The sequence below is a fragment of the Carya illinoinensis genome, chromosome 2 (genome assembly GCF_018687715.1).
Source record: "Carya illinoinensis cultivar Pawnee chromosome 2, C.illinoinensisPawnee_v1, whole genome shotgun sequence".
Taxonomy (NCBI): Eukaryota; Viridiplantae; Streptophyta; class Magnoliopsida; order Fagales; family Juglandaceae; genus Carya; species Carya illinoinensis.
Window position 1 is genome coordinate 8,695,403 of NC_056753.1, and position 22,026 is coordinate 8,717,428.

The 22,026-nt window shown below is 36.3% G+C and overlaps 2 protein-coding genes across 4 annotated transcripts; both read right to left on the reverse strand.

The window, feature by feature from the left end:
* Nucleotides 1-6,781: 6,781 nt before the first annotated feature.
* LOC122300028 (DNA-directed RNA polymerase III subunit RPC10-like) lies at nt 6,782-17,604 on the reverse strand. 3 transcript variants are annotated; one of them, XM_043110441.1, is made up of 4 exons: nt 9,997-10,236; nt 9,762-9,904; nt 9,540-9,630; nt 6,782-7,104 (listed from the first exon to the last, which is right to left on the reverse strand). In XM_043110441.1, the coding sequence occupies exons 2-4, from the start codon at nt 9,873-9,875 to the stop codon at nt 6,974-6,976; spliced, it is 336 nt and encodes a 111-aa protein (XP_042966375.1). In that variant the 5' UTR covers nt 9,876-9,904; nt 9,997-10,236; the 3' UTR covers nt 6,782-6,973. The 3 variants fall into 3 exon arrangements, with proteins under 3 accessions (XP_042966375.1, XP_042966374.1, XP_042966373.1); XM_043110440.1 differs by lacking the exons at nt 9,540-9,630; nt 9,762-9,904; nt 9,997-10,236 and adding exons at nt 16,815-17,045; nt 17,279-17,375; nt 17,479-17,604 and having other exon boundaries at nt 6,966-7,104; XM_043110439.1 differs by lacking the exons at nt 6,782-7,104; nt 9,540-9,630; nt 9,762-9,904; nt 9,997-10,236 and adding exons at nt 12,001-12,340; nt 16,815-17,045; nt 17,279-17,375; nt 17,479-17,604.
* A 2,271-nt stretch (nt 17,605-19,875) lies between these two features.
* Nucleotides 19,876-22,026, reverse strand: LOC122300064 (pentatricopeptide repeat-containing protein At5g08510). The gene is made up of 2 exons (XM_043110442.1): nt 20,821-22,026; nt 19,876-20,699 (listed from the first exon to the last, which is right to left on the reverse strand). Exons 1-2 carry the CDS (start codon nt 21,745-21,747, stop codon nt 20,100-20,102), a joined length of 1,527 nt encoding a protein of 508 aa, XP_042966376.1. The 5' UTR covers nt 21,748-22,026; the 3' UTR covers nt 19,876-20,099.

The window sequence follows — 22,026 nt, forward strand, 5'->3', positions numbered from 1 at the left end:
CTAAACTTAAATATCAACTCAGAAAAATTTAAAACAAAACACAACTATGAAGAACACACTATGGTCGAAACATCCATAGGCCATTTCCCTTTATTTTTGTTGCAATTCCTTCCAACTTCAAAACTCATGCTTAAACCAAAATTTTGCAACAAACATCTTCCAATCCTAAGTTCAAAACCATACTTAAAACAGCCATTTAGAAAAAGCTAATAATCAACACCAAACTTTTTTGTAAAAAGATCCAAGCACTTGAATTACAAGTTTTGACCTTAAATCAAAACATCTCCAAAAATTTCAAAAATCAAATCTTACTTCTAACATATTCATAATATCATCCTAACATCAACCATGCTTTAAATCATCAAACTAAAGTCACCAAAATCACAAAATAACATTTGGAGTTTTTGGTTTTACACTTAGTCCAAAAACAGAAACTTTTTCCTCAACTAGTTTTGATAAATCTCTTGATCTATGACTTATAAATATATGATCTTCAAACCAAACCATTACATGGTTTAAAAAGATGTCCTAAAACATATACAAGCTTCTAATTCAAGATCACGTGGTTAGAAATTAACCAAAACATAAATTTAGCCAAGAATATCCACACTTTGGCTTATCTGAATATCTCTTTGCATAAAATTTCATATCTTTGAAACTAACATCAAATATCTTCAAAATAATAATATAACATGTATATAAGATGTTTACAATCCTCCAATAAAATTATCAAAGTCATTAGAATAGGTTTAGACCACCAAAGAGTTAAACTTTCTCAAAACAGAAACTGTTTTTCCTCTTCCAGTTTCTAAGTTTCTAAATCTAAGAAAATCTTTCATCAAAACCTTTAATCATACAAAAATCCTCAACCAATAGTCATATATACATGTTAACAATACTCCATAAAAATTTCGGACCAATATCTATCCATTAGCTTGGTCAAAAACTCCAAACTATAACATATTCTCCAGTTTATCTCCCAGAATGACCTTTCTATAGTTTACATAATATTTTACTGACCAAATGATCTTCAAATAGGGCAAATAAGATATCCATGTAAACTAGACTCAAAAAGGAACAACTTATATGAAGGAGACTTTATGATAAAACACTTATAACAGCTTCGAAATTGGCGTGCAAAATACCTCCTAAAAGCTGTCCGAGAGAGAGTGTTTGATATTCTTTCAATGGAAAGTGTAAATGAAGATAATTTCGTGGGAAGAGGTGGCTGGAGATAATTATGGATGAGATATGGAAGAGATGAGGCTGGAGTTGAGAGTTGAGTGTAGTTTTCTCCTACCCAAAATATCTATAAAAGATTATCTCATAATATTCTATTCAATAGTATCTACAAAAATCAACTTAAGATATTTTTATCTAATAATATCTATAAAAATCAACTCAAAATATTTTTACCCAATAATATTCATGAAAATTACCTCAAGATATTTCTTTTTATCCAATAATATCTACAGTTTTGAACAGACGTTTTGTCCGAAAATATGAAAAAATGTTATTGCGCCATAAGACTTTAAATAACCCTCCGAATCTAATGGCACAAACCATAATACATTTTGACACTTCTAACTATCTCCAATAATCAAAAACACACTTCTGATACCATTGTAAATAATAACACTAACTATATAGTTAGACAAAAATCTATACGATTAATGGATTCGTGAAAACTTATGGGGTTTTCACGAGGTTCCTAAAGTTAATGGAAATTTCACAATTGAATTTCTAGTAGGCTGTTACAAGGGTGGACTCCAATCTGAAGGGGGCCTTAGTATCTGGTTCAGGCTCAACCCATTGGGCTGAGAGGGAAATATCCCTTATAATTATCTTTTTTTGTTTTTTTATAAATTCCTAAACTTAGAGCATTCATAGTGAGCTCAATTTTAGCCGATTCTCTTTAAAAAAAATTCTACAACGAACTAGTTAAATGAATAGTAAAAATAGCTAGAATTTATTTGGATGTCAAATCTGTTGAGCCAAATATGCTAGCCATTCAATTTTTTGTTTATTTTATTTTTTTTCATGTCTTTCTAAGCTCTCCATGGTAGAATTGGAACTCTTTAGGTACTGTATCTTCTATTGTTATTAGAGAAAAAAGAAAATCAATGGAAAAATTATCATATTACATTTAGGTATAGTTTGGATTTAGAGATTAAATGAGATGAGTTAAAATAATTTTAGATGAAAAATAAAAATTGAATAAAATATTGTTATTATTATTTTGAAATTTGAAAATGTTGAATTGGGACTTGTAGAAGTTGAATTGTTTATTATATTTTATTTAGAAATTTAGAAAATTTGTAATGATAAGATGAGATGAGATAAATTGAGATGGTTTTTGAACCCAAACGAGGCCTTAGTTGGTATATGTTTGCTAAGTACTATATGTTATGTTGTTAACTTTTATTGTGTAACATATATGCATTTCATTTCATTCAACCCGATTCAAATTAAAATTGTGTACGTTTATAAGTAGTTTATGTTGAATTAAAAATATATTTGTTAAATTTTTTTTTATGTTCATCCGTTTTTTAAATGATTGGCTTAGATAAACTTTCCAAATCCAACTACCATAAGATTAAAATTTGTAAAGAAAGAACGGAAATAAATATTTAAATGGAACAGAGATAGATTTAGAGAGTTTGTTATTTGGTATTGTTAAAAAATAGCGAGCTAATTTTTTTTTTTATATAAAAAAAAGGTTTTCTAGTCAAATTTTGGCCAAAATATAACCAGTTCACTACTATTGCTCTTAGGTTTAGATACGAGGTTTAGATACGGTATCTTTCTAATCTATTATGTGTATAAAAGAGTTTCTTTTTAATATAATAGTTACGGATATTGGGTATTAATTCAAAATCTGCATTATACAACCGTATATAAACAACTATGACAAAACTATTAATGAGAGACAATGCACATGTATATGTAATGCATAGTTTCATGTAAAACATCTGTGACCATATATTTATGTGTGGCAAGGAATCACCCTCTAGGAAAGAACACATGTATTCATAGTTAAGGCTAGGAGCCATCCTCAAAATAAAACACTAGTATTTACGCACGGCAAGCGATCACCCTTTATGAAATTACCCTTTGTGCAAATCTCCAGAATACATATTTATCATAGAGGCAAGGAATAACCCTCTTTTCAAGCACATAAAACTCATTATATATCATAATATAAAATCCCTTAGGGAATCACTTCACCATTCAACTTGGGGGCTCACTCCTACCCAACCAACATGCAAGCTAATTCATCTGTTTCAAATCATTCAACACACATCAAGGTATACATGATTGACTTGAGAACACTTTCTACCTGATTAACCGACTCGAAGACACCACACATGATACGCCCATGGAATCTCTCGACTCGTCTATCAAGTGAAGCCAATACGAAAGCGTTTCATCTCGATTGTCACGATGAACCTTATTCCCTGCATGAAACTCATGGAAACGTGTCGTGGAAATGATGAGGACACTCTTCTACCCGTCCATGATGATTGACATGAAATAAGACTCACATACTCGAAAATCCACAACATCATCAAGTTGAAGCATTCAAACTCAGCATCTCAAAATCACTGTGTAAAGATAATCTATAAACATAATAAAAATGTATATTGTTTTCATGAAAATAAAGGAGAAAGTTACAGAATGTGCAAGATTAAATCTCACAACATTTACCTCACATTCTTGGTACTATTTTAGAAGCTAACCTACCTCAACAGTATTTAAAATACTATGGCAGCGTTGACACTACTCCTCTCGTTGCTCCCTTTGAAGTCACTTGCTTTCTTTTAAGACTCCAACTCAAAGAAGCTCAAATACTTACGATTTCAAAAATGAGATTTTGTCTCTTGTCCAATCCCTTTTTATAGAGCTAGACCGTCAGGTGTCTTTCTAATGTACTTCTAATTCCGAGCATGCTTGAATCATAGCCCTTTAGTCTCAATCGTCCATCTACATGATGACAAAAAAATTGATAGGATACAGCAGACAAGTTCATGTGGTTTGCCTTACGTCTAATCCATAGTCCCTCCCAAAATAAAGATCTCCCACCTAGTGCTGGACCATACCTTTGGGTTTATATGAGATGACCTGTAGGGTCGTAATATTTATCCACAAACTCACTCCAAATGTGACCTTTTAGATGTAGTATGGGTTTCTACGTACAACACTACTGCCTTCTGAGTCTTTCGTGTTATCCTAGAAAGCCCTTACGTATGTATGAGTCTTGTTCTTCATCGTTGCTCGTCTTAGACTTGTAACTCGGACTCTATACCATCTATTATTGCTTTCATACAGTCAGCACCTCTTCTTGCTTAACTGGTTTTAGATGACAAATCCTTTACTTCAATCTATGCTAAGGTGTTTCAGTTCGGCCTTCCACATAGTGCTGCTATCCCTATTTGGACTAGCTGCATTCTGCAAGTAACCGCTGCCTCATCTTTCTCCTTTCTAAGAAAATACTCTTTTCTTTGCCTTTCACTTGTCCTCAGAATGTGGTCTATTCCTTTGCATTGGCACGATCTTCACATCACTTTTACTCTGAGATGCCTTCATAGTTTGTGCACGATGACATTTATGAGATGAGAGAGATGAAGAATAGAGAAAAAGAAATAAGGAGAATAAGAGAGAAGGAAAAAATGAGAGGACACATGTGGTTAAGATAGGAAGATAAGAGAAATGAAGAGATGAGTGTCTTTTTCCCATGAGATTTGACTATGACACAATATGGTATTCGAGATTTGCATTATGTGCATATATCATTTGTGAGTATTGTTACTTTTTTCACATTAATAACTTGGCAAGGGGGTTTTTACCAGGTGGGTCCATCTAGTTAAAAATTTTGTCTCCCGCCCCACTCAGCCCCACACTCTCTCTAGAGGTTGTACGGCCACCTTCGAATGTTGAAAAATTCATTGATTCCCGATGCTAAACTAGTATTGGTAGAGTTTCTATGGTGCACGTGGGCTTAGAGAAGTTGGACAATGCCACAAAGCCGCCCCCATTGTTCGTGGTGTTGCAATGACTCCATTGGATAATCCCCATGGAGGAGGTGATGGCGATGCAGAATAATGACTTCAAAAGTTCTCCTACAAAATCACTGTTGTATATTCAGGGAAAACTATAAGTTATGTCAAATAAATGGGCATGTAATGAATATTAAAGTGATCCTCTTAGGGTTGTAAAGGAATCGAATCAAGTCAAATTCAAATAAGAGTACTTGACTTCGACTCTAGCTAGACTAAAAATAAACAAACGACTCGAACTTGATTTTTTATTTTAAAATTTCTAATCTTATCTTTTGATTAATAAAAAAAAATTAATTTTACAAAATTAAAAAAAACATCAAACCATTTAACTATTAAACCAAATAATTTTTATTCAAAGTTCTTATGATATAACCTTTTTTATAAAAATAACTTATAGTTATAAATTAAAAAAATAATACACAAGATAAATGTAATAAACTAAACTATTTAATACATATGGATAATATAATAAATCAATAGTTGTAGTTGTATGATAAATTATTATACAAATTATCCTACACATTTTGGGAACATAACATATCTATATTAAATAAGGTAAACTATAAATAAATTAATAATATATAATTAACTATATAAAATATAACTGTTAAACTTAAAGAAAAAAAAAAACTGTTGAACAATTATATAATCCTTTCTGTTAGTCAAAGTAGAATTCCTTGCCAAGATTGCCAAGAAACTTATAGGAAATAGAAAAAAAATATATGCATAATGTCAAAGACACAAGAGAATTACGTGATTTGATCGTAATGATCTACATCCACAGAAAAAATAGTCTAGAGTCTTTTTAATTTATGATCAAAATGTACAGTTTTGGAAATTACAAGAACACTCTTTCTTTCTCTCTCAGGTTCTTGAAGAATCCTCTCTTCAAAAATATATTCTCTCTAATCTCTCATGAACTCACTCACGTATTACAATCCATTATACAATAGATGACCCTTCCTTTTGTAGCCTTCACATGTGATCAGCAAAGGATGAATATTTCAGCCTTATGTTTCCACCTCGGCAATCTGTTAAAACCCGAGCCTTTATCTCATGTGACAGCCATGTGCCTTAAAAGCCATATGTATAACTCTAAATGATTGACATCCCTTATGACAATAACTAACATGTAATATATATATAACACATACATATATAAAATATAATATGAACTTTAAAATGAGCTCAAACGAGTGAAGCTAAGCTTATATGAGTTTTGTTCACGAGTCTAAACTGAGTCGAGCCGAATTTATATGAGTTTTGCTTGTTTAATATTCGAATATATATTAATATTTACAAACATTTCATTTATTAAATGAACTAAGTTCAAACCGAGTATACATGAGTTGAGCTTAAATGGTTCATGAGCTACTCTGTTCATTTACAGTCATAAATCCTCTCAGTTCACTTTGTAGTTTTTAGTAGAAGCTCGTCTCTTGGTTTTTGCACAAGATGTAAACCCAACTTCAAATGTGCCAATTCTCTCATATTTCTTTCATATTATTTATTGGCTGGTTTTATCTTCCAGGCACATGGGACACCATTCGTCTTTGCCAACAGAAAAGTGGTTCAAATACTAATAATATCGACTATTTATAATTAATTGATGTTATTATGAAAAATTGAAAATTAATTGAAGACTAACATCAAGAGACATAATGTTATCGTACGAAATTTAAAATTATAGATGAATTTAAAAAAGAAAAGTAGAAAAAAGGTTAAAGAAATTTACCACACAAAAACTACTATAATTATAAAGTGGGGTAACCGTTCGAAGAGTTAAAAAAAAATACATATATAAGGCTCAACAATAATTGATTTATTGTATTTTGAAAAGGAAAAGACATGAATTTAGAGAGCTCATTGTACAGCCTAGAAGGAACAGATGAAGTATGGGCATGAGAAAGAATTTAATCGTCCCTCCATTTGTTTCTGCAAGTCTCATTCAAGCATGTATAAAATGTGGTTGCTGGCTCATCAGCTGATCTAGTCTGAAATTGTACGTAAGCTGCCCTTCCATGACCGCATCTTGGGCATGTTGCTGCATAAGAAGGAAAAAGTTAATAAGGGGAAAAAGAAGAGGCAGGTTAAAAAGAAGGGTGGATGAAAAACAAGACCAAGCAGCCAAAATAGCAGTATTACCCCTTTTCTCTTGAAAATATTAAATACGTAAAGAAAACATCTTTGTAAGGAAATAGCATTGATTACTTATCAAAAAAATAAGAAGGAAACAGCACTGAGAAAAGCATCAAGCAGGAAATTTAACAACAACAACAGAATCATTATCTTATTTACTAATGCTGTTGTTGTTAATGAGTGGAGATAACAACAACAACAACAGCATTAGCAAATAAGATAATGATTCATGCTTCACCTTCAAGCTTTGAGCACCAAATAAGACTGATAAACAAAAAAATCAGTGAAGATCAATAACTCTAAAGATATTTAACAACAACGGAATGTCTCCAATACCCATGAGTGGGGAAAGGTCTTAACTTTATCAAGCTCAACTTAACCTAATACGACTGGCCAATGCAACAAATCCTTTGCCCCTGCTACTTTAAGTCAATTGTGTATCCCTTTCTTTTATCAGTCCTTTGACCATCACTAACTACCATCACAATCCCATTCCACTCATTAACCACCTAAGCCTAAGGAGCAGGGGCTGATATCCATATAAACTATAATCCTATATTTCAAAACTGTTGCCTATGTTCTTTCTGGGAATCCTCAAGCCCACAGAACATATTCAAATCAATCTGTATAGAAGATGAAAGAGTGATTGGTTTTGCAGCACCAGGGCAAACTATCCCAACAGACTCATTGTCTCCACCAGACACTTATCGGTAAATCTAACCTTATCTTCTTGCCACTAATCAATCTCAATAAATGGGATCCAAACCATCAGCAAACAACTCACATACAAAAGAGATGACAACGTCGGACACAAACCAACAGGTCAATTAAAGTTTCTTTCATTTGGTGGAATGGGGTGTAGAAACAAGAATAATTTTTTCAATGTTTTGAAGCATGAAAACTACCTGCTATAATTATTAATGTTCACCACCTTGTTGCTTTACCAACAAAAGCTATACATCCAACTACTAAATTTATCAAGATTTGAATAGACTTATGGATCATCAACATTGGCTCAATTCATTCTCCAAAGGAGTTTATAGCTAGGAGCAGAAGGCATACAGAACGTTGAATCCTATAGACACAAAACAGTACAGAGCGTTTATTCAACATCAAGTTTCCCGAATTTTCAGTGAATAACTACAATATCCAAAAGGGTAGGCATTAATTTATGACTCATAAATCCTATACAATCCCACATCTAGAAGCATACGGGGTTATTAGTGGTCTAAGCAGCATGTCTTCACCTTTCATGCAAATATAAGAAGCATCCTATAAAAATGGGCAGTCAAGTTGGTTCAGCATCTAAGGCCTCAATTAAGCCCTAGGGATTGGCCCAAGTGGTAAGGGTTTAGGTCTTGGTGGTATGCTCCATCCAAGTCTAAGGTTTGAATCCTCTTGGCTGCAAACAATTTCTATGGGCCATCAGAATAGGGGAGACTTTCCCTTGAATTACCTAAGGTGCACTTGCGGGAAAATCCTTACCAAGGGCATGTGCACCCCGACTGGGATTAGTCATGACTTTGTTCTAAGACACCCAGTGCCAATAAAAATAAAAATCTAAGGCCTCAACCCCTCCGCACAGAAAAAGGGGAAAAAAGCTTTTCTCAAGACAGCGTGAAAAATAAGCAGTAAAATCAATAAAAACAAACAATGAAGTAAAAAAGAATGTAGCAGAATGAAAAGTTACTGTCAGCCTATGACACCCGTGACACATATGCAATAATTCAGCACCAGATTGCTGGACATGACTCCCACACACAAGTAACAAATTTAACAGCAGCGGCAAGAATTATAAGCAGAAAGAGGCAGAACCAAATGATTGAATAAAGAAGAAGAAGTAGAAACTATCTCCAATTCTATGAGGCAAAGAGAACCAGTTCACCAACTAAAAAGGGAACCGTTGTGAATTTATTGATTTCGATCAGACAATATTGGCATACCAGTACAATCAATATTGACTGTATTATTATTATTATTATTATTTTATTTTGAATTAGGTAGATGCTTTAACAGATAAAACAAGATAATTATAGCCATTTACAGGCATCATTACCAGACATCAAGCGGAAAAAGAAACTAATAATTATGTATAGATTCAAACATGAATTGTTACTCCCTCAGATTTTTCCTCGTCCCCTCATATCACATTCTATTTCCATTTCAATGGAATTTTAATTGATAACTAATTAGCTTATTGAAAGAAACTTCTGCCCACTTTTCACCGATGTTCCCTGCAAATTCTTAATTTGCTGACAATGAGTTCATTACCCAAAACTAAAAAGACTGAAAGAAAAGGAAAAACTAATCCACCCAACAGAAAGTTGGCATGAAGCACACCGTCAGTATGAGACGCATTCTTCATGTCATCCTCGGTGATGACGGGTTCTAATTCTTTCTTAACCAGACGTTGCTTTTTCTTTATCTTAACCTGCAATTATGAAACCACGTATATATGCACACAAAGTCATATAGTGATTATATGCATAACGCTCAAAAGTAGCACAAGAGATCTTTGTATATCAATCAGTCAACTAAAATAGCTTATTCAACGGACCACACCTTGGTCTCTATGTGGCACACATAGGGGCATGTCGGGCAGAAGAATCGAGAAGGGCGGCCCATATGAGGTAACTCATACTGCAGCATGTTTCCACAAGTTGGACAGAATTCCATTTGCTATCAGATTCTTACACAATCCCTCTCTGTGCATTTTGTTTTTACAAAATATGTTAAACCCTTGTGCTTATGAAAGGTTGAGAGAGAGGAGAACGGGGCTGAGAAGAAAGAGGATTACCGGCGCTGGTTGTCGTGGTTGGGCGGCGAACCAGGATTGTGGTGGTGGCTGGGGTGGAGATCGCAGTGCCGGAGCTTGGGAGACGACGGCAAAGTAGGGCAACACGTACGGCGAGATGAGAGAGAAGCAGACGTGGAGAGAGAAAGAGAGAATGGTGGCGTCAGGGGATGAAGACTGTGGCGCCGCCTCACGTCCACGGTGAAGGCTCGGGCAGCGGCTATTTTCCGTAAGTGAGAGGGAGAGCGGGACAGAAGGACGATAAAAGGTTTTTAGGTAGGGGTAGCAATATGTCATACGACCCGTTAACCCAACACGAACACGACACGATAATAACGGGTTAGGGTTTAGCCTTAATGGGTTTGGGTCAAAACGAGTTGACCCGTTAAGACACGATTGCTTAACGGGTTGATAACAGGTTAACCCGTTTTAACCCGTTATAACCTGTTATGACACGTTAAGAAAGTTAAAGTTACAATTATACCCTTATATCTAAAAATAAAATTGTTAGAATTTCAATTTCGATATTTTTATTATTTGGATTGTAGTTTTGGACTTATAATTAGTTTTATAATTTTCATAGATATTGTAATTTTAACATTTATATAAAATTATGCTAAATTTAATCAGGTTAAAAAGGTTAATTTCAAGCCTATTCAACCCATTTATATAAATAGTTTAAAATGAGTTGTATTGTGAATATTAACCTATTTCGTAATATTTTTTTAATTTATTTGTTTACTTATAAAAAAACCATATTTCGTAATATTTATTAATGGATCAAAACGGGTTGACACGACACGACCCGTTATGTTAATGGGTCGTGTTAGGGTTTGAGATTTTGACACGATAAGCTTAACGGGTCGTGTTAGGGTTGACCTATATGACCTGTTAACACGATTTGACACGACACGAACACGACCCGTTAACACGATTTGACACCCCTATTTTTAGGGGTCTCATTTTTTTTTTTTTTTTCTCTCTCTCTCTGTGTCTCAGGTAGGCTGGATTATTGGCCTTTGACTTGGAGCCTAAAAAATAGAGTGGGCTTGGGTTGGTAAAAATTTCTTCATGGTACATACTCGTTACCTGAGTTGGATTTGAGTTTGAGCCGAAAAGAAAGATTTTATTTTGAAGGTTTTTTTTTTTTTTTTTTTGTAGGAATACATATTGTTCATTCATTATAAATGAAGGTACACAAGAAGAAAAAATCTGATAACAAGTATATTAATATGTATATTAATTTAATATGATTGATCAAAAAGAAAATTTTATTAAAAATATTATTAATTTAAATTTTGAATATGAAAAAATTAATATTGATATGCAGATTAGTACACGACTTTATTTATTCGTAGAAAAACTAAAGTCTGATACACAAACACATGCAAGTAGATAAACATTGCAAAGCAGAAAAGCCAGCAACATCCACTACAAGGCTACTTAAGATAAAATTTGGTGGGCTGTGCCAGCATTGAAGTGTATCAACCACAAAGCGTACATGTCACGCTAATAGATGCACTACCTTATTACCTTATCTACTAACTTGAAGAAGATCAAATAAAGGTGAATGAAATAACAATGTATGAATCTCTTCAATCAAAGGACTATAAGTGGACTCTTATTTTTTAGATGAACGAATGGCTTCCACAATAATAAGTGAATCTCCCTCAAGAATCAAGTGAGAAATCCCTATAGGACGGACCATCTACAGGCCCCGCAAGGCAGCAAGCGTCTCAATATCCTCCACCACATAAATGCCTTCTTCCTTTCTTGACATAGCCATGATTATACTACCATTTTCATCCCTCAAAATTGCACTCACCCCTGAATAATGAAGTTGATTGAAAACAACACTCTCAAAGTTCAATTTCCACTTCCCACATGGTGGAGGCTTCCAACACAATGAAGATAAATGTTTATAGGCTTGCTGGCATTTACGAACCACCTCGTAACTTTCAACATAGGCAAAACAATTCGCAACAACATAAAAAACAGAAACATCACTTTGCTGGAAAATTCTTAGATTTCAAAACTTCCATAAATCCCAAGCAATGAGCACAAACCGAGAGAGTGTATTGGGATCATGAAGTTGCATTACTGTCCAAACAGTTGTATCAAACTGAGAATGTGAGTCCAATAGAACCATACCCTTATCAAAATATTGCTACCAAATTTTAGAAATGCAAGGACATTTACATAAAGCATGGAGAATTTCCTCAGCAACATTATAGAAATCACATAGACTAGAAGCTAGTATATTACGATGAGAAAGGTGGCTCTTGGTAAACCATCATTACACTTGAACACTTGAGTCTTGACACATGAACACTTTTGGGGTAAGGCCCTGCAGACATCTCTCAAAATTGGAAGGATTAGAAGTGGTAAAGAGAGTAGAGAAGAAACCTGTGAAAACATCTCCAATCATTTTACATAAATAATTAGACTATCTTACCCACTATTCAAATTCCAAACCCAATTTAAAATATAACAAACTATAGATAAAATTTTACTCACTCTCTAAAACATAATCCCAACAAATTAGAGATAATCTCATCTATTGTATTACCCTCTCTCTAAAGTTTGATCCCAAAAATTTGTTACACGCCCAGAAATATTTAGTAAAGTGGTGTTAAGTAAGCTAGGGAATTATTTTATTTGTTAAGGGGTATTTTCGGTTATGCATGTTTTATTTTATTTTGTTCGGTCTAGACTAAGTCAATGGGTTGTTTCCGTAGTGGGTCTATCTTTTACATGGGTTGTTGTTTGTTATGCACTAGTCCATGCATAGTGGTTCTGTTATTTCCTATTTCCTTGCAATCCTGTACGCCTATTAAAGGCCAGAGAATTATGAATGAAGATTATTACTTTGAATCTCAATATTGCCGTGTGTATCTGTAGAGGTCTTCTGGCTCCTAAAGCTGCTAGAGTTCAACTAAATACATTTCCTAAGTCATAACAAGTTGATCTCAGAGCCACGTTCCTACGACATGGCTAAGGGAACACGACTATCACAATTATCTGAAACAGTAAACAGTTTACAAGGGGTAACCACTATCCTGAAGGAAGAACAATCTAGACATGGAATGCTAATAGAAGGTGTGCTGCAGCAACTCAACAATTTGGCATCAAGTTATGATAGTTTGGTACAAATCACAACTAAGCTCAACTTAGGGGAAGGGACTTTTAATAATGTCAAGGTAAATGCTAATCCTCTGTTTGATGGACAAGGGGGAATTCAAGCTCGATCTCTTCGGTTGGATTTTCCTCGTTTTGATGGAGGAGATCCTAGCGAATGGATCTTGAAGACACAACAGTTCTTTAATTATTTTGAGACTCCGGAGGACCACAAGCTGTTAATTGCTTCCTTTCACATGGAAGGGAAGGCGCTGACTTGGTACTATTGGCTGAAAGAATCAAGTCCAGTAACAAAATGGGGTGATTTCTTGGAGGCTCTCCGCACCAGATTTGGGCCTTCATCATACGAGGATCCAGTGGGTGCATTTACCAAATTGAGGTAGATAGGGAGTGTAGAGGATTACCAAACAGTTTTTGAAATTCTGTCCAACAAAATAAGTGGGGTAAGTGAAGAGTTTCGTATAAGTACTTTTTTAAGTGGTTTAAAAAATGAATTGCGAATTACTGATACCATGTTCAAACCAAATACTCTTGCTGCTGCTTTTGGTTTGGCTCGGCTACAAGAAGAAGAAGTAATAAGAAAACAGTACCCTTACCGAAACACTCAAGCCCAAAACAGCCCATATACACCCTCCATCAAGCCCACTCATCTCAGATTATCTGGACAAAATCCCATACCCAGATTACCAGCCCCAAATCCAGTACTTAGACTCCCAGCCCCCCAAAACCCGAGACCTAACCCCCCATTCCAGAGAAGGAATCCATATCTCATAAAGCGTATAAGTCCCAACCAAATGCAAGAGAGAAGAGAAAAAGGTCTGTGCTATTTTTGTGATGAAAAGTACCATCAAGGACATAAATGCAACAGGCCCAAATTATACTTACTGGAAGGAATGGAATTTGAAGGGGAAGGAGAAGAAGAATTGGAGGAAGAAGAGACCTTTAACCAACCTGATACAGAGACTTTATCTGCAGTCCAGCAAGCTGAACTCTTGGGCATATCCTTGCATGCCATTGTAGGGGCACCTTCTCCCAAAACCATGAGGTTAGTTGAGAAAATTGGTACATGTTCAGTTATTGTTCTCATTGATACCGGTAGTACACATAGTTTTATTGATATGAATGTAGCAAGGAGGGTAAAACTACCAGTGGAGGAAAGCCACTTGGCAGTCCAAGTTGCTAATGGGGACACCCTTCCTTGCCTTGGTTGCTATAGGGCAGTTCTTTTAAAGATGCAAATCTGTAACATTTTAGCAAATCTATTCTTATTAACCCTAGGAGGGTGTGATATTGTGTTTGGGGTAGATTGGTTAAGAAGTTTGGGGACTATTCAATGGAACTTTGCTGATTTAAGTATGAGTTTCTTTATGGAATGAGAGAATTTATTTCTGCAGGGCTTGAGGTTACCTAAGAAGGCTACAGAGGAAGAGCATAGTTTGAGCAAGGCTGCCCTTGTAGAAGGAAGAGGAATATGGCTGCAGTTAATGGAGATCAGTGACAACCCAAGAAGAGCACCAGTAGAGCCTGCCATACAAGCTGTTTTGAATGAATTCAAAACAGTGTTTGCTGAACCCAATGGACTCCCACCCCCTAGGAGTCACGGCCACCAGATCCAACTCCAAGAAGCAGCTAAGCCGACATGTGTTAGGCCCTATCGATACCCCTATTATCAGAAAGAAGAAATTGAGAAGTTGGTCAGGGAAATGCTTAAGGCTGGGATCATCCAACCTAGTCAAAGTCCATACTCATCACCAGTTCTCTTGGTGAGGAAGGCGGATGGGAGTTGGCGCATGTGCGTTGATTATCGAACTCTCAACAAAGATACCATCAAAGCTAAGTTTCCCATTCCTAATATAGATGAGTTATTGGATGAGCTTAATGGTGCTGAGTTGTTTTCTAAACTTGACTTGCGATCAGGCTACGATCAAATTAGGATGAAGCCTGAAGATGTGCCCAAAACTGCCTTTCGTACACATGAGGGGCATTATGAGTTTTTAGTGATGCCCTTTGGGCTCACCAATGCGCCATCAATCTTTTAAGGGTTGATGAATGGGATATTCAGGCCATATCTCAGGAAATTTGTACTAGTTTTTTTTATGACATACTTGTGTACAGTAAATCTGTTGTAGAACATGTAGGGCATCTAAAAGCTATCTTAGAAGTTTTGAGACAATACCAGCTGCATGCTAAGGCCTCAAAATGTGTTTTTGGCTGTCGTGAAGTGGAGTATTTGGGCCATGTTATTTCTAAAGAGGGAGTCAAAGCAGATCCATAAAAAATTTCAACCATAATGGAATGGCCTGAACCAAAGAATCCTAAGGCTCTAAGGGGATTTTTGGGTTTAACAGGTTATTATAGAAAGTTTGTAAAGGGATATGGAAGTATTGCAGCCCCTCTAACTGCTTTACTTAAAAAAAATTCCTTTAAGTGGAGTGAGGAGGCCAGCCAAGCATTTGCAGCATTAAAGGCAGCCATGGTGACCCCTCCTGTTTTAGCCTTACCAGATTTTTTCAAAATATTTGTGGTGGAGTGTGATGCTTCTGGAAATGCTTTGGGAGCTGCTTTAATGCAGGAAGGGAGGCCTCTAGCTTATTTAAGCTAAGCATTAAAAGGTAAAAATTTGTTCTTATCCACTTGAAAAAGAATTTTTGGCTCTTGTATTGGCAGTTAAAAAATGGAGGCATTATCTGCTGGGGCATAAATTTAAAGTAAGGACTGACCAGCAAGCACTGAAGCACCTTTTGGAGCAAAAGGTTGGAACCCCTTTTCAACAAAAGGTTGGAACCCCTTTTCAACAAAAGCGGATAACAAAGTTATTAGGCTTTGATTTTAGTGTGGAATATCATAGTGGCAAAGGAAATAAGGCAGCAGATGCTCTCTCCTGGTTACCAGACCAAGGGAACAGTTCAAAACCAGATGTGACCATGACTAATTATGGAGAAGCCAAGGCCATCAGCATGGTTACTGTTAATTGGTGGGAAGGGCTCCATCAAGTATACTACCAAGACCCCCAGTTGCAGCAGTTACTCAACCACTACCATCAAGGAGATCTTGATCCCCTCAAGTACCAGCTTAGAGGAGGATTCTTATTCTACAAAGGGAGGCTACACTTGGGAACCCTTAGGGTGCAACAGGAGCAAATCATGCAGCAATTATATAGCAGCCCCATGGGAGGGCATACTGGTTCACAGAAGACTCACTCCAGGCTCAAAAGGGAATTCTTTTGGCATCGCATGAGAAAGGACATTAGAAAATTTATTAGAGAGTGCGAGGTATGCCAAAGGAACAAAACAGAGAACCTCAAACCAATTGGAACATTGCAGCCTCTGCCAATACCAAGTAAAGTATGGGTGGATATTAGTATGGACTTCATAGAGGGATTGTCTATGTCTAAGGGATACAATGTAATCATGGTGATAATAGACAGGTTCAGCAAGTACAGTCATTTCATACCAATGGCACACCCATATATAGCAGCAACAGTAGCAAAAGCATTCATGGACAATATATTCAAATTACACGGCATACAGCAGAGCATAGTCAGTGATCGAGATGCAATATTCACAAGCAACTTTTGGAAAGAAATCTTTCATTTAAGTGGAACCAAGCTGCTAATGAGTTCGGCTTATCACCCTCAAACGGACAGGCAGACAGAGATAATGAACAAATGGTTAGAAGGATACCTTAGGTGCTTTACTAGTGATAGACCCAAAGATTGGGCTAGTTGGCTAGCCTTAGCCGAGTGGACATACAATACCTCAGAGCAATCCTCCACAGGGTTTACCCCCTTTGAGATAGTGTACGGACAAGAGCCACCAAAACTCCTTCCATATGAGCCTGGGACTACAGCAGTGCAAGCAGTTGAAGATGAGATGAGGAGCCGAGATTTCATCCTTACTTTGGCATGAGAAAACCTGCAAGAAAAGCTCAAACAAGAATGAAATTGTATGCAAATAAAAAGAGAACAGAGAGGGAATATAGCGTGGGGGATTGGGTCTATTTGAGATTAAGACCCTATAGGCAGATGACCGTTGCAGTGAGGAAAAGCTTGAAGCTTTCTCCAAGGTATTCTGGGCCCTTTTAGATCATTCAAAAAATTGGAAAAGTTGCATACAAGCTTGATCTATCCAAGGAATCTAAGATTTACCCAATATTCCATTTCTCCTGCCTCAAGAAGAAGATTGGAACCCAAATAAGCCCTAACCCAAGACTGCCGACAGTAATGGAAAATGGCACCATGGCCCCTGCACCAGAAAAAATACAAAAAAGAAGGCTCAAGAAAAAAGGAAATCGTGCAGGAATTGATTTCTTGGTTCAGTGGAAAGGAGCTAACAAGGAAGATGCTACCTGGGTTGATTCAGATGAGCAGCGCAGGACATATCCCGAACTCATGGGCGAGTTCTTCTGAAGGGAAGATTATGTTACACGCCCAGAAATATTTAGTAAAGTGGGGTTAAGTAAGCTAGAGAGTTATTTTATTTGTTAAGGGGTATTTTCGGTTATGCATGTTTTATTTTATTCTGTTGGGTCTAGACTAAGTCAATGGGTTGTTTCCGTAGTGGGTAAAGATATTTTACGTGGGTTGTTGTTTGTTTTGCACTAGCCCGTGCATAGTGGTTCTGTTATTTCCTATTTCCTTGCAATCATGTACGCCTATTAAAGGCCAGAGAATTATGAATGAAGATTATCACTTTGAATCTCAATATTGCCGTGTGCATCTGTGGAGGTCTTCTGGCTCCTAAAACTGCTAGAGTTCAATTAAATAAATTTCTTGATTCATAACAAAATTTAGAGATACTCTTATAGATTATTTTGAACATCGAATTTGGCTAACACACAAAAAATTAAAAAAATAAAAACAAAACCAAACAAAAACAATCTTCATCTTTGGGAATTCGGTGACAAAGCAGACAATCTCAACTCTGCACCTATGAAACTACCAAATTAGGCGAATGAGAGATCATGTACTTGAAATAACTGCCTATTCTTTGAAATCAGCAACCACCTTATTACACATAATATAGAGGGGAAAGAAGGAAAATGATACTCTTCCCGTTGAAGGCTACCGCTGTGATTTTTACGTTTTTATTATTATTATTTTTTTTTTTTATTTAATGATTAAGTAAATATTTTTTAATAATGTTGTAAAATGTTTTATTTTTTTTAAATATTTAAAAATACGTAAAAAAATACATAAAATCAACTAGTTGGAACCCAACAGGTAGAGCCACCCGGGAAAAGAATATGTCAAAATGGACCTCTCAACATAATGAAAAATTATATTTGAAAGTTAGTTTGTAAAGCAGACTCTCTATTTAATTGACATGATAAGACTTGATTTGATAAGAAAATTGAAAATTGAAATCTCTAACAAATCAAATCTTGACATGTCAATTAAATAGAGAGTAACTTCCTTTAAAAGCAATTTTTCGAAGCTCTCTTCATCAAACGTTGAACTCTCCTTTAATAATCTCCTCTCCCTTTTTGGCACAATTGACAAAGGAAACCGAAAATGGAGAAAATGAATCCAAGTAGCTCTATCATTGCCATTAGCGGAAACGTTGGCCCAAACATGACGTATTTATGTCAAACATGCATAATCAATTACAGAATGATGAAGCCAGACACCACTTGACAAAGGCTCAAAATGCTTGTGAATGTGGTAGTCATGAACAGTTATGACGTGGACCCATGATGAATGAAGAGAAACATATGTACTCATGCCTGGATAGTGACCTTTAAAATAAAATGTCAGCACCTAAGCTGAGTCTAAAAATGTCGGAGAAATACAGAGACGAGAATGGTTAAAAAGGACAAGTGCAAAACAACAAAGAACACCATAGGCAAGTGATGAGGGATCCCATGCATCACGGAGACACGACCTACTAAGGAAACAAAGTGCTTTTTATGTGTTGGTAAGGTGAGGTATTTACCGTACATACATATATATAGAGAGACAGAAACAGAGATACCAAGTAGCAAAACTCATTGAGTACGAGTTATAAAGAAAAATGTTTGGTTTACTAAAAAAAAATCTTATAAAAATAAAGATCACAAACATAACACGACACTCTCCACGTTGTTAATATGATATAATTCAATTTGTAAAAGAAATCTAAAATTAAATTTCATCAAAGCTCAAGTCCTATCAAATCAGTAGTGTTAATGGTGTTTCCTCTACACCGACTCGTAAATATAATTTTTTATTAAGTACTTTCACAGTTCTATATTCACCCAAAAAATTTGAAGGGTAATAAATACTTCAGCATATTGATATTAGTTTGGAGGAACACATAAAAATTACTCACACTTTTCTTTCAACGGCTTTATTTGGAAGGACTCATGCTGCTTGCTTGTAAAGGACATAGTAGTTAGGGCCAACAGTTAACAAATAATTAAAAAATGAAATCTAACATCTATGCCTGCCTGCCTCTCCTCAAGATTTCCCAGTTCAAGTTGAGAAGAGAGTCGATAAATGTATGCAAGGCGACTGATCTTTCTCAAGTTGCTGTGTTGATCTGCTACTATCTATTACATCATATGGCATAACTCTTTGTAAAATGGACTTGACTTGAATCCACTTTATGTTAGAATTGAGGCCGTTCGAAACTTCGATGGGGAAGATAATTTCATGCTAAAATAAGAAATGCATGTGAAGTATTTGTGCTAGATCTTTCCTTCAAGCAATGCTATTCTTCCTTGAAAATATATATATATATATATATATATATATGATATCCCTAATCAAGAATGCTAATGTGGTGCAGTACTTCATGTAATTTCATTGTTTACAATTTTAAAAAATAGTATTTGTTCTCGTAAAAACAACTCCTCTTTGAAACTGGACACCAGCCATATCCAATGCTATGGCAAATGGGTCTTAAAAATTATTCCCGTTTTAATCAATTGAACCATCCACTACAATAGTGCACACAGTTGCTTCATTACCATATAAAAATACATCAATCTCATTGTCCTTCAAATTCGGGTTCACAATCTGCTTCCTCTCTTTGAAGCCTCATCTCCGCAAAAACTCCATCCAGTAACACATATATTTCATCACACCTCGGATGTGACCTATCCTCCACAATGAACTTATGAATTTGGCCTCCCTCTTCAATGAAACTGTACCCTGCTGCCTTTGTAATCAGGCCACCCTTCATCAACTTCCTTAACTTTGCAACTCCAGCCCACTGACCGGCTGATGCATAAATATTGGACAGAATTACATAGTTCCCTGGATTCCGGGGTTCAAGCTGAAAGAGGGACTCAGCTGCTATTTCAGCCAGTTCAATATTACCATGGAAACTGCAAGCCCCCAGAAGTGCACCCCATACTACAGAATCTGGTTTCATTGGCATACTTTTTATTAGTTCATAAGCTTCTTGCAGATCTCCAGAACGACCTAAGAGATCAACCATGCATCCATAGTGTTCTAACTTGGGAGTGATATGAAAGTTAGCCTCCATCGAATGAAAGAGTTGTCGACCTTTAATGACCAAGCCTCCATGAGTACATGCTAAGAGAAGTCCCACAAATGTAACATCATCAGGTGCAATTCCTTCTCTCTGGTATAAGGCCACAAACACAAATGTGAGAGTAAGAACCTGAAAAAAGCTTTACTTTTGCAACTATATTACTTGCCAATACTTGTCATAGGTAAGAGCCACAAGCAAAGAGACTGCATACCAGCATTTGATCATAAAGCTCAAGGGCCTCATTGCATCGTCCATGGACAGCCAAACCTAGGATCATTGAGTTCCAAGAGCACAAACTTCTGCGGCTACCAATCTCATCAAACACCTGCCAAGCAATATCAATTTTACCACACCTCGCATACATCTCCAATACAGCATTGCTTACATACAAATTCTTGAAGAAACCATTTTTTCTTGCATATGCTTCAATCCTCTCCCCAACCTCCAATGCCCCGAGATTTGCACAAGCCGGAAGAACACTTGCTATCGTCACTTCATTTGGTCTCATATCTTTCGCCTTCTCCATCATCAAAAACATCCTCAAGGCCCTCGCATACTGTCCATTTTGTGAGTACCCAGATATCATTGCCGTCCATGAAACCACATTTCTACAAGGCATCGAACCAAACAATTCTAATGCACCCTCCATATCCCCAGCCCTGGCATAGCCCGCAATGATTGAATTCCAAGTGGGTATATCTCTTACTTTTATTTCATCAAATTTTTGGCGTGCTGAGGCCAACATGCCTAGTTTAGTATACATGTCAACCAAAGCAGTCAGAGCAAAAACGTCAGACTCAAAACCCGACTTGACAAAATGTGTGTGGAGCATTTGGCCATGGCAAGGGGAGGAGAGGGCAGCACAAGTGGCAAAAACAAACGTGAAGGTGTGTTGATTTGGCAGACAGCCTTGAAGGCACATTTGGGAGTAGAGGGACACGCACTGGTAGCATTGCCCGTGACTCGAATAGGCTTGAATGAGCTTGTTATAGAGAAGGACAGTTGGCTTTGGAATAAGGTCGAACAGCTTTCGGGCATAGGAAAGGTTTGGGATGTTAAGGACCCCAACAATCAGTGTTTTGACGTGGTCTATGCCACTTCTTAGAGTATAGGCGTGGATTTGCTTCAGTTGGTTCATAACAACCCTCTTCTATGTGATGTTCCAACAATCGAATAGTGAAATTTTCGACAACCAGGGTTGGAGATGCAGGGATTTGACATTTACGTATTCTCTCTCTCTCTCTCTCTCTCTCTCTCTCTCTCTCGTTTGAACACAATTTTGAAGACTATAAAAGCGTAGAGATCTAGAGCCAATATCGTCCTCTCCGTTTGTCACTATGATGTATGCTGCTTACAGAGAGAGAATGTAGTACGGCAGTTTATGTGTTGGTGTGTATACTGTATGTTCCACGGGAAG

What these genes read in the sequence shown, in the direction of transcription:
- LOC122300028 (XM_043110439.1), bottom strand. Translation starts at nt 17,370, where the DNA reads ATGGTGCCATTTTCCATTACTGTCGGCAGTCTTGGGTTAGGGCTTATT. An exon ending in CAGGAGAAATGGAATATTGG is followed by an intron (nt 17,046 to 17,278) that starts GTAAATCTTAGA and finishes CTTTTCTTGCAG; the next exon opens with GTTTTCTCATGCCAAAGTAA. An exon ending in TCACTAGTAAAGCACCTAAG is followed by an intron (nt 12,341 to 16,814) that starts GTATCCTTCTAA and finishes AGATGTCTGCAG; the next exon opens with GGCCTTACCCCAAAAGTGTT.
- LOC122300064 (XM_043110442.1), bottom strand. Translation starts at nt 21,747, where the DNA reads ATGAACCAACTGAAGCAAATCCACGCCTATACTCTAAGAAGTGGCATA. An exon ending in AGCTTTATGATCAAATGCTG is followed by an intron (nt 20,700 to 20,820) that starts GTATGCAGTCTC and finishes GCCTTATACCAG; the next exon opens with AGAGAAGGAATTGCACCTGA.